Below are 16,206 nucleotides of genomic sequence, written 5' to 3' on the forward strand. Positions count from 1 at the left end.
TAAGTATTTAGGCACATCATTTTTTAGCAACTTGTGGATTAGACCATTATGCCAAATTGTGTCAAAAGCCTTCTCTATGTCCAGTAAAACAAGGCCCGTAGAACGTCTCATTTGTTTGTTATTTTCGATTATTTTCTTAATTCTGTGAACTTGGTGGACTGCACTATGTTCCCTTCTAAACCCAAACTGCGCAGGAGAGATTAAGGAGTTTTCTGTGGCAAATTCGTACAGCCTAGAGTGAATGATTTTTTCAAATAACTTAGATATATTACTAAGTAGGCTGATTGGCCTATAACTGGAAGGATCAGAAGCAGGTTTATTAGGTTTTGGAATCGCAATTACTTTGGCTACTTTAAAGCTTTGAGGGAAGTAGTTAAAACGGAGACAACTGTTAAATATAGTTGCTATCACCTTCAAAGCCTTCTCAGGAAGACGCTTGAGCAACAGATTTGAGATTTCATCAAAACCCGGGGATTTCGAAGACTTTAAATTCGCAATTAAGCCAGAAATTTCTGAGATAGAAGTGGGTAGAATCAATTCTGCAAACGGGCTTTCGAGTTTGAATCGGGCGATTTCTGAGTTGATCGAAGCATCTATGGAGTGTTTATATCCCACGGTTATATAATTAGATTTGGAGAAAACAAAATAAAACAAACAAAATAAAAGAAGAAGAAATAAAATAAAATAAAATAAAATAAAATAAAATAAAATAAAAAAAATAATATATAATAAAATAAAGTAAAATAAAATAAAATAAAATAAAATAAAATAAAATAAAATAAAATAAAATAAAATAAAATAAAATAAAATAAAATAAAATAAAATAAAATAAAATAAAATAAAATATAATAAACTAAAATAAAATAAAATAGAATAAAAAAAATAAAATAAAAAATTAAATAGAATAAAATAAAAAAAAATAAAATAAAGTAAAATAAAATACAATAAAATAAAATAAAATAAAATAAAATAAAATAAAATAAAATAAAATAAAATAAAATAAAATAAAATAAAATAAAATAAAATAAAATAAAATAAAATAAAATAAAATAAAATAAAATAAAATAAAATAAAATAAAATAAAATAAAATAAAATAAAATAAAACAAATACTAAATAAAATAAAATAAAATAAAATAAAATAAAATAAAATAAAATAAAATAAAATAAAATAAAATAAAATAAAAAAAAATTAAATAAAAATAAAATAAAATAAAATAAAATAAAATAAAATAAAATAAAATAAAATAAAATAAAATAAAATAAAATAAAATAAAATAAACTAAAATAAAATAAAATAAAAATAAACAACAATTAAACACTGTAAAAAATAAAAAAATAATATAAAATTTAAATGGCTCACTATTCAAATTGTAGTAATTTTTTATATCCTTGTGTAAAATCTGCTTTTCCATACTTGCTTATGCATATCCCAAGAATTTCGCACCAGACCTATAAAACTAATGGCATATAAATTCTCATTTAAAGTGTACCATTTACAATGGGAATGTCAACACAACGGCCAACATATTGCCAACTTTGTTCAGCAATTCAGATTCCAAACAACAACAAGGCACACAAAAAAAGCAAATACTCAAAAGCCACAGCATAATCACTGTCAGGAGTTGTATGCCTTGTTTTCAGTTTTCCCCTACAAGCAAGACAGTTCCATTTCCAAATGACCATCGTTTTTAGTCATTTTATCCATTCGCTAGCTTGTTTGATACCAGGGAAACGGAAATGCGTTCATTTTTTAAAGACCTATAAAAAAAAACCATTTCGCTCATGCTGAGTGTCGTCTGTGGTCAGTGCCATGCGATTGACTTAGAGCGGGAGTACTGTGCTAATGCGGTGGTGGCCGCAATGATATTCGTTGTTGGTTGCCTTCTTCTTGCCGTGTGTGTGTCCTGCAATTTTAATCTCTTGACAACAACATCAACATAAAGAAGTTAATAAAGCAATTTCTAAAGTCCATTCCTACACACACCATGCCTGGATGGATGGTCACTTATAATCGAGAAAGAAAAATGGAATTTAAACATACATGTGTATGGTCATATGCAACTACATACGAGTACGTATGTGGAAAAGGCTTAAGCCACTTGGTTGACACATTCAAATGGCACAGTCGATGGTATTACAGTTGGGACAAAATTCAAAATTTCCATGACATTTTCACAAAAACCAATGAAGTTTTCTATACAAAACCAATTTCAATGAATTTTTCTATGAAAATTCAATTGTGTCTAAATTCTCTCAGAAAAATTTTTTTTGAACGATTTTTTTCTATGACATCAAATTTTTATGAAATTTCCTTCAAAAATCGAAATTCGCCAAAATTTCATGCAAAAATCTAATTTCGATTTTCTAATCGATTTTCGAAGCAATTTTCTTCAAAAACAAATTTCTATGGAATTTTCTATGACAATCGATGTTCGATGAAATTTTCTGTGCTTAACGAATTTTAATAAAAATGCTCTTTAAATAATCGAATGTTGACGAATTTTTCTATGATAATCGAATTTCTACGATATGTTCCATGGTAATCGATTTTTGATGACATATTCTATGAAAATCCAAGTTCCATATCGTTCTAAGCCGGATGTTATCAAAAAACATAATCAATTAATTTTTGTGACCAAGTAAAAGAAGCCCAAGACAAATGTTCTATAATAATCGAATTTTGATAAAAATTTTTATGAAAATCGTAATACTTCGAAAATTTTTCTGGTAAATTAAATTCGATATATTTTTCTAAGGAAATCGAATTTCGACGATATTTCTTATGAAAATCGAATTTTGGTGATAATTTCGATGTTAATCGCATTTCGAAGAATTTTTGTAGGAAAATCGAGTTTTTAACAAAGTTTTCAATGAAAATCGAATATTGATAGAATTTTCTATGTTAATCGAATTTCGACGAAATTTACCATGTTTATGAATTTCTACTAAATTTGCTTTCATAATCGAATTTCTTTGAAATGTTCTATGGCAATCGAATTTTGATAAACTTTTCTATGGTAATCGATTTATGGTAAAATGTTCAATGATTATCAAATTTCTATGCCAATCGAATTGTAATCGAATTTTCACGAAGTTTTCTAAGTTAATCGTATTTAGATGAAATTTTATATAAAAATTAAATTTCAACAAAATACTCCAAAGTTAACCAATTTCAACAAAATTTTTTAAAGTTATCGAATTTTTACAAAATTTTTTAATAAAATTAAATTTTGTTGCAATTTTTATAAAAATCTAAATTTTTAGAATTTAGCTACAAAAAATTTAATTTTGACGAAATTTTCTGTCTAATTCTAATGACATTTTCTTTGAGTTTTCTGTCCTATAAGAATCGAATTTCGATGAAATTTCCTATAACAATCGAATTTCGACGAAATTTCCTATTACGAAATTTTCTATCATAATCGGATTTTGATGACATTTTCTATGAAAATCGAGTTTCGATGACATAACCTATGAAAAAAATCGAATTTCGACGAAATTATCAATGATAATCGAATTTCAAGAAATTTTCTACGACAACGGAACTTCAGTGACACTTTCTGATGACTGATAATCGAGTTTCGATGACATTTTCGATGAAAATATCATTTTGACGAATGAATGAAGAAAATCCAACTTCGATAAAATTTGCTTATAAAATCGAATTCCGCTGACAGTTTCTATGAAAATTTTATTTTGACGAAATTTTCTTTGAAAATCTAATTTCTACGACATTGCTTGTAAAAAGCAAATTATCGAGGTATCGAATTTTAACAATTTTCTATGAAAGTTGAATTTTATCGTAAATTCCTGTAATAACCAAGTTTCGATGTTATTTCTGTAATATTACGAAATTTCATATGATAATCGAATTTCGGTAAAATTTCCTATGGAAATTCAACACAGTTTTCTATGCAAGTCGACTTTCGACGAAATTTTCTATGATAATCGAAGTTCTATGAATTTTTCTGTAATAATCGAATTTAAAAATATGTTCTATGAAAAGCAAGTTTTAGCGGAACTTTCGATGATAATTAAATGTTTATGATAATTTCACTGATTAACAAATGTAGACGAAATTTTCGATGACAATCTAGTTTTTATAATATTTTCTATTACTATCGAATTTTGACAAAATTTGATCAAAAATCAAATTTCTACGATGTTTTCTATGTGGAATTTTTTATGATAATCAAATTTCGATGGCATTTTCTACGGTAATCGAATTTAGACGATATTCTAGTAATCGAGTTTCGATGAAATTTTGTATCATATTTCGATGTAATTTCAGTAATATTCGCATTTCGACGGATTTTTCTATAATTATAGAATTTCGATAACTTTTTCTATGAAATTTCGACAAAATTTTCTACAAAAATCGATATATGACGAAATTTTTTCCAAAAATTAACTCTAAAAAAATGTTTATGATAATTGAAATTCGATGAAATTTTCTTTGATAATAGAATTTTGAAAAATGTTCTATGAAAATCCGATCTTGATAAGAATTTTGTGAAAAAAACAAATTTTTTCGAAATGTCTACAATATTTTCTATGATAATCGAAAATCGATGACATATTCTGTGAAAATAAATTTTGAATGAATTTTCTGTCATAATCGAAATTCGATGAAATTTCTACGATAATTAAATTTCAGTTGCATTTTCTATGATAATTGAATTTCGAAGACTTTTTCTAGGATAATCGAATCTAGGCAAAATTTTCTATGATAATCGATTTTTAAAGAAAATTTCTATGATAATACAATTTTGATGACACTTTCTATGATAATCGAATTTTGAGAATAATATCTATGAAAATCCAATTTTGATAAAGTTTTCTATGAAAATCCAATTTTTAATGAAGTTTTCTGTTATAATCGAATTCCTATGGTATTTTCTTTTGTAATCGAATTTCGATAACATATTATATCCAAACCAAATTTCGACGATATAGTCAATGATAATAGAATTTTGATAAAATTTTCTTTGAAAATCGAATTTCGACTAATTTTTTTATTTCAATCAAATTTCTATGATATATTTTATTGTTATCGAATTTCCAAAAATTTTATCAAATATCAAATTTCTACGAAATTTTTTTTGAAAATCAACTTTGGATGAAAATTTTTTTTATAACCGAATTTCGATGAAATTTGCAACGATAATCGAATGTTGATAACATTTTCTATAATATTCAAATTTCGACAACATTTTCTCTAATATTTGAATTTTGATAATTTTTTTTTTAAATTCAAATTTTGAAGAAATTTTTTTTTATGATAGAATTTCGATGACATTTTCTATGATAATAGAATCAATGAAATTTTTTATGATAATCGATGACATTTCCTATGATAATCGAATATCGATGACTTTTACGCTAAGCGAATTCCGATTACACTTTTTAAATAATCGAATTTCAATGACATTTTCTTTGATAATCGAATTTAGATGACAGTTTCTTTGAAAACATAATTTCGACGGTGGTTTCTAAGAAAATACAATTTCGATAAAATTTCCTATAAAAATCGAAAAATCGACGAACATTTAGATTTTTTATAAAAATCGATTTCGTTTTTAATTTTTACCAACATTTTTTCCATCAATATTTCCCCTCCTTATCCAATTCCCTCCACTGTGCTCATTTGTAAAAATCTCCTCTTGGCTTCATTGTTGTTTCAATTGCCACAGCATCTGTGTGAGAGTAGCAGCAACATTAGCAGAAGCAATTTCATCGGTGGTCACCAGCGCACGGCCGTCTAGTACAGAAATCAGCAGAAGGAACAGATCTTGTTTTTAGTAAAGCTGTCGTTGGAAAGTGTCAAAAGTGATATCGATACAATATATTGTTTCCTTATTGCCTGATGCATTACTAGGAAGTGCTGTGAGTGTGTGTGTGTGTGTGTGTGTGTTTATAGCTGAGGATAGAGCCCTGTCTGTGCGCATGTGCATAGACTTTGATATTTATGAGCTGGTATCTTAAGAAGCCAACAGCAATAGCAACAACATAGGCAAATAAATGTGAGGAACTTAAGTCGGGATAAATGTTGGAAATAAATTTTTAAAACGATTGTTGCCATTTTGCACAGCTTGCAGTTTGTTGGTTTGGTTGATTGCATGCATGCCAGTTGGGTAGGGGGTGCCTGCCATGATGTTGGTTTTTTTTTTTTTTGATCTGCCATGTTATTTAATGATTTTTTAATTTTGCAGAGATCGGCTTAAAGTGCCTTTGTTAGACAATTAATGGAAATAAATTGTAATCCTCTCTCGTTTCCCTTCTCGCTGTCTCCCTTTTAGGTCTTTGTCAGTTTAACAATGTCAGCTTAACTAATTTACAACAAACACTAAGACAGCTACTTAAACAACAAGGTGAACAGCAATAAAATGTCACATCAAACCGCCAGACGCAGCCAGGCGCCCACCAGCCTTGAGTGTCCTTTGGCTTCTTTGGGTCGCAACAGTGCTGCCGTTATGGATAGCCTTAATGGCCTGCATCAGCCTACGTTTCATCATCCTTTGAGTTCGAGTCCTTTGGACCCTCAGGTTTATCAGATGTCCAGAAAATCTCCCGATTTGAGCATAGACACCGATACAGATCCAAGTTATCATAACGCTATGCCCAGCCAGCAGGAAGACAGCGTAGATGGTTTGGAGCCCAACAATGCAAATGCCAACAATGCCACGAATATGGGTCAAGTACAACCTCCACCACCGAATCAATTGTACAATTTATCAAGGTCATCGTCACAAAGCTCTCTGGATCACCATCCCCAGCCCATACAACATAAGGCGGCCACATTTGAGCTAAGAAGTCGAGGTCATGCCATAAATGGTACGGCAGCTTCAGTTCTACCTTCCTCGGCCTCGGTGGGTCGAACGGCTCAACAACAACAGCGCTCCAATCTATGTCTGCCACCCACAAACGCCAACAGCAACAGCAATCAACAGCAAAGAAACTTCTTGGCCTTGGAACATTTGATACAATATGGACGCCATGAGCGAGGGCCCAGTGCCTATGTGCTGCACAGCAATAGCGGCGATACAGAGGATTCAAGTGATGCTGCCCCCGTGGTGGGGGTGGGTGGTAATGGAAATAATCGTTCCATGGTACGCCATCAAGGCGGCCGAACCAGTGTGGCCACGGTCAATGCGAATGGGACGCAGGCAGGTCGCAATGCTCAGTACTATCTGGAGAAGAAAATGGAGTCGTTGTATTTAGGAAGTGCCATAAGAGGATTACCCTTGGGTTCAGAGGCTAGCAATTATCAAAGTGAACGTTATTATCTGGAGGACGGGCTGAGGAGTATGTGCAACTTTAGTGATGACAATGAGAGATTGCAAGGTAAGTGGAAAAAAGGATTGAAAAAACTTTAAAAAAATTTTGACTTCAAGTTTGGCCTAAAAATTTTTCAAAATTTCTTCTTAGAAACTTAGGATCTGCTATGAAATTCCATTGTCAAAAATAATTTCTTTGCAGCTCTAATGTCGACAAAAGTTTTACAAAAAAACCCAAATTTCCAATAAATTTGCCATAAAAAACCAATTGCCAGAAAAAATCTATGAAAAACGAATATCAAATTTTTACCAAAATTTTCCTAAAAAATCTAATTTTGTTATAAATTTAAAAAAGAAAGCAGGAAAATTGTTCCTAAAAATGTCTAATTTTTCTCTAATTTTTACCATTTCTTTCCCCCCATCCACCGCTTTAGAATCCCACCTTATACATCATCGTGCCTCCAGTCCCAGCGAAACCTCCGGCTCTGATCGTTATCTACTCAATCGCACCAATTCACCCGCCAATGCCTTCAGCTCCTCCAATCGTTTGGATAATTTTTCCAGTTCGAACAACAACACCTCATCATCATCGAATTTGGCTTTGGATCAACGCTATCATCATACCAAAGTGAAAAGTCTATCGGATGGTCTGTGTAATTTAGGACGATTTTCACCTAGTCTCGATCAAGGCTATGCCACACTGGTATCACCCTCGCCCACAGGTCATCATCCGAATACGATAACCACCCATGGCATAGTGCATCATCCGCCTCCAGCTGCCATGTCAGCAGCGGCAGCTATAGTACGTCGCCATGTGGAGACAGGACCACCGCCATGGTCCAAAAAGGGTCCTCTGAGAGCAGGTCCTTATTTCGATCGTCTGCCAGATGAGGCCATTTTGAAAATATTCCAATGGTTCGATAGTTGTGAGCTGTGCAATTTGGCTCGCGTATGCCGTAGATTTGAGCAAATCGCTTGGCGTCCCGTCCTTTGGAAGGTCATCTCTCTCAAGGGTGAACATTTGAATGGCGACAAGGCTTTGAAAATGATGTTCCGCCAATTGTGTGGCCAAACAAGAAATGGCTCTTGCCCAGAAGTTGAAAGGGTAATGCTGGCCGAAGGTTGTCGCATTTCAGACAAAGGTCTGCAATTGCTGACCCGTAGGTGTCCCGAATTGACGCACTTGCAATTGCAAATGTGTGTGAATGTCTCCAACCAGGCCTTGATAGATGTTCTAACGAAATGTACCAATGTGCAACATTTAGATGTGACAGGTGAGTTGATAGAGAAAAGGGATGCACAGTAGTTCTAATGATTAATTTTGGAATATTTTTCAGGTTGTACCCAAATCACTACCATAACACCAAATCCAAATTTAGAGCCTCCCCGTAGATTGTTGCTGCAATATTTGGATTTAACAGATTGCACATCGCTTGATGATGTGGGTTTGAAAATCGTTGTAAAAAATTGTCCCCAATTGATTTATTTGTATTTAAGACGCTGCATACAAATCACAGGTAGGTAAAATGAAGATGAGTTCAAAGAATGATTATAGATTGATATAAAAGAATCCATAACAATTTTTAATAAAAACAAATAATCGATGGTTTTTAAGGAAAATCAAATTATCGATAAAACTAAAACAATCTTATATTTGATATAAAACGTACTTTTAACAGTACTACTAGTTAAAAGTACGCTTTGTCGGCTGTTATAATATGTTATCGATAACTATTCAATGCAAAGTTTTACAGAGAATCTGCCAAAACAAACCCTAACCACAAAGTTGGAGTATTTTTCCAGGAGCCGAACGGAATCCAGTTTCCTCTCGATTGCTGTTTTGTTTTAGTACTGTTATCGATTATTATCTTTTATCGCATGATAACGATAAGTAGCCAGTACATCTTGGCACTGAAATCGAATAATCGAAAATTTTCCTGGTAAAATCTAATAATCGATTAAAAATTTAATCGATAAAATCATACAATAATCTAATAATCGATAAATATTTATCACACATAAAAATTTTAGATAATATTTGATTTATTTTAGAACTACCAGTTAAAAGTGCGCTTAATCGGTTGTTATAGTATTTTATCGATAACTATTCAGTGCAAAATTTCACCTGAAATCTGTCCAGTACATCGGATTCGCACAAGTTTATGAAAAAAAAATCCTGGCTAGGGGGTTGGTCTAAAAAACAGCTTTAACTGGAATTATCACCCGTTAATCGAAAAATCGATTTTTTTTGGTAATATCTAATAACCGATAAACAAAATTTAATCGATAAAGTTATACAAAAATCTAATAATTGATAAAAAAAAAATTTGTCTAATATTGAAATTTTCGTTAATATTTGACATATTTTAGTACTACCAGTTAAAATTACGCTTAAACGGCTGTTATAATATGTTATCGATAACTATTCAGTTTAAATTTGCATATGAAATCTGTCCAGTTGGTCGAATTTTCACTAGTTAATGTCAATATAAATCCTTACCAGAAGGTTGGAATATATTTCCAGTAGTCGGAAGGAGTCCAGTCCGTAGGTAATAATCAATATGTAATCGATAAAGTTATACAAAAACCTAATAATCGATAAAAATATGTATAACATCGAAATGTTGGTTTACATATTTTAGTACTGCCTGTTACTGTCTTTATCGGCTGTTATAGTTGTGTTATCGATAACCATTCAGCACAAATTTGGATCGGAAATCTGTTCAGTACATCGCATTCACACTAGTTAATGCCAAAAAAAAATCCTACCAGAGGGTTGGAGTATTTTTCAGGATTATAAGTCCTGTTCGCCGTCTAATGCTGTGTTTTATTTTAGAACTATTAACGATTATTATCTGTTATCGCATGATATAGATAACTAGCCAGTACAACTTTGCATTGGAATTATAACCAATAAATCGAGTAATACAAACATTTTTTTAGTAAAATCTAATAATCGATAAACAGAATTTAATCGATAAAAATATACAAAAATCGACTAATCGATCAAAGTATGGCTAAAATATACATTTTGGTTTATATTTGACATATTTTAGTACCACCAGTTAATAGTACGCATTATCGTCTGTTACAATATGTTATCGATAAGTATTTAGTGCAAATTTGCACCTAATAACTGCCGGGTACATGGAATTTGCACTAGTTAATACCCATATAAACCCGGACCGGAGAGTTGGAGTATTTTTCCAGGAGTCTGAGTCCAGTTCGCAGTCAAATACTGTGATATCGATAATTAGCCAACTTTGCACTTTATAGCCCGTAAATAGAATAATCGAAAATTTTTTATAGTAAAATCTAATAATCTATAAAAGAAACTTAATCGATAAAACTATTCAAAAATCCAACAATCGATAAAAAAATATCTGTTTGAGTTCTTTTATCTCCAATTTTAAAATCATTTCGCAATTTTTCGAACATATTCTAGCTCGAGTTTATATTCAATGCTTTCTATTCAAAGAATAGCATGGCAAAGATCTTAAAAAAGTTGGGCAAGTGTGTGTTGTTCAAAACACTTTGACTGGTAGTGTGAATCGCGATTTCTGGTACGCCATAAATCTTCATCAACATCTTTGTCAAATTGATTAAGGTGCTCTACATGCCCAATTTGCCAAAAGTGCTGATAAAGATATATGGTGTATCATAAATAGAGATCCACCATGCCAGTCAAAGTCTTTTGAATAACAACACACACATGTCCAACTTTCATAAGATTTTTGCCATGCTATTCTTGAAGTAGAAAGCATTGAATATGATCTCGAGCTAGAATATGTTCGAAAATTCACGAAAAGATTTTAAAATAAATAGCCTTGATTGACAAATTTTCACATTTTGTGATGTGTTTTGAGGGGTAGCCAACCTCCTATCACTTGAACATAATTTTTAATACCATATTCGTAATCTACTCCCGGATTCTTTTTATCTGAGTCCCATATTATCGTGAGACGATTTTGGGGCTACCCCTTGGTTATTACACCCAATTTTTAACATTCGATATTCGTATTCTACTCACGAATACCTTTCATTGTAGTCCCAAATGATCCCGATCGGTCTACTTTTGATTTTGGGCGCTACCTAGGTACTTGGATTAAATTTTCGACATAATATTCGTATTCTACTCCCGAATACTTTTTGTTTGAGTCCCATATTGTCCCGATCGGTACTTTCATTGGAGTTCCAAATTGTACGGATCGGTCCACTTTAGATTTTGGGCGGTGCTTTTGGGCCGTATTGGGCTTGGAACGAATACCTTACATTTGAGTCCCATATTGTCCCGATCGGTCCACTTTTGATTTTAGGCGGTACTTTTAGTGCGGTTTTGGGCTTGGAGCGGCGTCCTAGATACTTGGATTCAATTTTTGACATCATATTCGTATTCTATTCCCGAAAACCTTTCATATTATCCTGACCGGCCCACTTTTGATTTTGGTTGGTACTTTTGGTGCGGTTTTGGGCTTGACACGAATACTTTCAGGAGTCCCATTTTGTCCCGATTGGTCCACGTTTGATTTTGGGCGGTACTTTTGGTGCGGTTTTTAGGCGCTTGGGACGAATACCTTTCATTGGAGTCCCATATTGTCCCGATCAGTCCATACTTGGATACAATTTTTAACGCCATATTCGTGTTCTACTCCGAATACCTTTCATTGGAGTCCCATATTGTCCCGATCGGTCCACTTTTGATTTTGGGTGGTACTTGGTGCGGTTTGGGCTTGGCGCGACGCCCTTGGTATTTGTATCCAATTTTTGATACCATATTCGTATTTTACTCCCGAAAACCTTTTGTTTAAGTTCCATATTGTCTCGATCAGTTCACTTTGATTCTTGGCGGTATTGTTGGGGCGGTTTTGGTCTTGGGACGCCCTCCTAGAAACTTGACCCCAGTTTTAAATACCATATTCGTATTTAATTCCCAAATGCCTTTCATTTAAGTCCCATATTGTCCTAATCGGTAAATATGTCCTACTGGGGAGTGGGGAGACCCCTCAGACATCAAGGAATAAATTTTTATGTCAGATTTGTACTGTACCTTTGAATACCTTTCATTTAATACCCATATTGCCCGAACCGATAAAAGTGTCCTGCTGGGTGGTGTTTTTGGGAGGGCATCCCTCCTCCGACACTTAGTTTGACTTTTTCTTGCCACATTCGTACTCTACTTTTTAATACCTTTCATTTGATACCCATATTGTCACAATGGATAAACAAGTCCATTCGGGTGCGTTTTGGGATGGGGCGTCCCCCCCAGGTTATTTGATTTTAAAATTTTATACCAATTTCGTGTTTTTGGGGTACCATAAAGTATAATTCAAAATTTCACTGAAATCGGTGCATTTATCTCTCTAGTTCAGGCGTTTTTGAAAATAGTGGTAAGGGGGAGGGTCCGCTCCCCCTCAAACTCTACCATCTGTGAAAATTTTATGAAAATCGGTTCAGTCTTTTTTGAGTCTATACGGAACAGAAAAACAAACAAAGCGCAACAATTTAATTTCCAAATAAAAGAAGATTAAGCTTTATGTTCGGAAACGTTTCTAAACCACCCTACGGTGTAGACCTCAGAGATCCATTGATCCATTTTTGGGTTATCTCAAACTTCTCACTGTTCTCTATGTCAGAACAGGTTTCATTATGCCTGCATACATTCACTGTGTACCTCCATATTGTGAAGGTTAGCATTTCCTCCTACTGCCCCAAATGCCTGGGTTCAAATCCAGACAGGGTATTAAAAAAAAATTAATTTTTATTATTTTATATGTATTAACACTTTTTTTATTTTCTATATTTAATCATCATGTCTTTTTCTTCTTCTCATTTCCCATTTACAGATGCAGGTCTCAAATTTGTGCCAAGTTTTTGCATAGCTCTCAAAGAGCTCAGTGTCTCCGATTGTGTCAACATAACCGATTTCGGCCTATACGAATTGGCCAAACTGGGCGCTGTCCTACGCTATCTGTCGGTGGCGAAATGCGATCGGGTCTCCGATGCTGGCCTTAAGGTGATAGCACGTCGTTGCTACAAACTGCGCTATTTAAATGCCCGTGGCTGTGAGGCAGTAAGTGATGATTCCATTACCGTTTTGGCTCGTTCCTGCCCACGTTTGCGTGCCTTGGACATAGGCAAATGTGATGTAAGCGATGCCGGCCTACGAGCCTTGGCCGAAAGTTGTCCTAATTTGAAAAAACTCAGCTTGAGAAATTGTGATATGATTACCGATCGTGGTGTGCAGTGCATTGCCTACTATTGCCGAGGTTTGCAGCAGTTGAATATACAAGACTGCCAGATATCCATTGAGGGCTATAGGGCGGTAAAGAAGTACTGCAAACGTTGTGTCATTGAGCATACAAACCCGGGATTTTGTTAGTTACAACAGAGCTAAGCAGCAGAAAAAAAACGTCTTGTATTGAGTTGTGTATATAGAACTAAAAAAAATTTTGAATAACCTATGGCCAAACTTTTTTTTGTAGATTTTCTTAAAAAATTTTCCCTTTGAATTCTTGTAATTTTTTATTACATTGTTTTTGTAATATATTTAAATAAAATTTTGTAAAATAAAACATTTTTAGAAATTTAAAAAAAAAAATTTTAATTAAATTAAATTTACCCTGAAGTAACCTAAAGAAAAAGTATTGAAATTTTATAATCAAACCCCTGCCTTATTATTTATGAAATAAAAAATTATAGTTTAATATATATGTATTGTATGTATATATATGGAATTTTAATTGTACGTATGTTTTATGCACTTTAGTAATTTTTTTGTATTTTATTATATTAGGCATATGGCTTTTTGTTTTTGTTTTTTTTTTAATATAAATTATTATATTTCAATAAAAAATTTTGTAGTAATTTTTTTTAACTGTAAAAAACAGAGTTTTTATATTACAGAAGGCAAATTTAAAAAAAAATATTTTTTAAGTAAATTTAAAAAAAAAAAAAATTATAAAAGTCGGCTACCGCGACCTATTTGATTGGTGACACATGCTGCGTTTAAGGGCCCTGATTACTAGGTTTTCACTAACGGCTCCTAGATGAAAACGTGGAATAGATTGGGAATCTGCAACGATGCACCTAATCGCGGTATGTCGCTGAGACTGCCGCATGACTGTTCAGTCTTTTAGGCTGAGATCCGTGCCATTACGAGATTTACCACTCATGAAACCAGGGTTGCGTAGTCGGAGTCAAGCAATATTGCCCGTAGTCGGAGTTTCTGGGTGGACCTCCAGAAACGTGGTCCCACATTTGGATATCAGATTCGTATTCTACTCGCAAATACCTTTCATTTGAGTCCCATCTTGCCATGGTCGTTAAATATGTCCGATTTAGGGGTGTTTTGGGGCCTGGGGTGGTCCCCCTAGCACTTGGTCCGACAATTGGATATCAGATACGTTTTCTTATCCTAAATAACTTTCATTTGAGTCCCAAATTGTCGTGATTGGTCTAAATATATGTTTGGTAGGTTTTAGGGTGGGGCGGCCCCCCTAGGTCCCCCTCCGGTATTTGGATACCAAATTTTTATTTTTAGGGTACCATATGAGAGCACACAAAATTTCGCTTAAATCGCACCACCCATCCCGAGATCTGGAAATTCTGAAAATTAGGGTAAGGGGGAGGGTCCGCCCCCCCTTCAGATATCAAAAAATGTCGTACCCTATTTTCACCACGGGATCATTATGCATCATCTGTGAAATTTTGAAGAAAATCGGTTCAGCCGTTTCTGAGTCTATAAGGAACACACAAACATACAAACAAACCTACAAATAAACACAAATTGATTTTTATATAAAGGGTGATTTTTTTGAGGTTAGGATTTTCATGCATTAGTATTTGACAGATCACGTGGGATTTCAGACATGGTGTCAAAGAGAAAGATGCTCAGTATGCTTTGACATTTCATCATGAATAGACTTACTAACGAGCAACGCTTGCAAATCATTGAATTTTATTACCAAAATCAGTGTTCGGTTCGAAATGTGTTCATTCACCGTAACGTTGCGTCCAACAGCATCTTTAAAAAAATACGGTCCAATGATTCCACCAGCGTACAAACCACACCAAACAGTGCATTTTTCGGGATGCATGGGCAGTTCTTGAACGGCTTCTGGTTGCTCTTCACTCCAAATGCGGCAATTTTGCTTATTTACGTAGCCATTCAACCAGAAATGAGCCTCATCGCTGAACAAAATTTGTCAAAATTTGAACACATTTCGAACCGAACACTGATTTTGGTAATAAAATTCAATGATTTGCAAGCGTTGCTCGTTAGTAAGTCTATTCATGATGAAATTTCAAAGCATACTGAGCATCTTTCTCTTTGACACCATGTCTGAAATCCCACGTGATCTGTCAAATACTAATGCATGAAAATCCTAACCTCAAAAAAATCACCCTTTATAAAAGAACAAACTTCTGTCAAACCAGCAAAAATTAAAGCTTCTAGGAACCAGGAACTGGGAGTTATATCAGGTTATAGACTGATTTGGACCGTATTTGGCACAGTTGTTGGAAGTCGTAGCAGAACACCGCATGCAAAATTTCAGCCAAATCGGACAAAAATTGCGGCTTGTAAGGGCTCAAGAAGTCAAATCGGGAGACCGGTTTATATCGGAGCTATATCAGGTTATAGGCCGATTGGGACCGCAATTGACTCAGTTGTTGGAAGTTGTAACAGAACACTATCTGCAAAATTTTAGCCAAATCGGATATAAATTGTGGCTTCCAGGGGCTCAAGAAGTCAAATCGGGAGATCGGTTTATATGGGAGCTATATAAGGTTATGAACCGATTGGGACTGCAATTTGCGCAGTTGTTGGAAGTCGTAACAAAACACCGCATGCAAAAATTTAGCCAAATTGGATATAAATTGCATCTTCCAGGGCTCAAGAAGTCAAATCGGGAGATCGGTTTATATGG

At 33.6% G+C, this 16,206-nt stretch overlaps 1 protein-coding gene across 1 annotated transcript; it reads left to right on the forward strand.

Moving 5' to 3' along the window:
- Positions 1 to 6,248: 6,248 nt before the first annotated feature.
- LOC106083903 (F-box/LRR-repeat protein 7) lies at positions 6,249 to 13,905 on the forward strand. The gene is made up of 4 exons (XM_059362794.1): positions 6,249 to 7,346; positions 7,714 to 8,553; positions 8,617 to 8,796; positions 13,123 to 13,905. The coding sequence occupies exons 1-4, from the start codon at positions 6,389 to 6,391 to the stop codon at positions 13,656 to 13,658; spliced, it is 2,514 nt and encodes an 837-aa protein (XP_059218777.1). The 5' UTR covers positions 6,249 to 6,388; the 3' UTR covers positions 13,659 to 13,905.
- Positions 13,906 to 16,206: the final 2,301 nt, after the last annotated feature.

The sequence above is a fragment of the Stomoxys calcitrans genome, chromosome 2 (genome assembly GCF_963082655.1).
Source record: "Stomoxys calcitrans chromosome 2, idStoCalc2.1, whole genome shotgun sequence".
Classification (NCBI taxonomy): Eukaryota; Metazoa; Arthropoda; class Insecta; order Diptera; family Muscidae; genus Stomoxys; species Stomoxys calcitrans.

Coding starts and splice junctions, on each gene's coding strand:
- LOC106083903 (XM_059362794.1), top strand. CDS start 6,389: ATGTCACATCAAACCGCCAGACGCAGCCAGGCGCCCACCAGCCTTGAG. Junction 7,347..7,713: donor TGACAATGAGAGATTGCAAG/GTAAGTGGAAAA, acceptor CCACCGCTTTAG/AATCCCACCTTATACATCAT. Junction 8,797..13,122: donor ACGCTGCATACAAATCACAG/GTAGGTAAAATG, acceptor TCCCATTTACAG/ATGCAGGTCTCAAATTTGTG.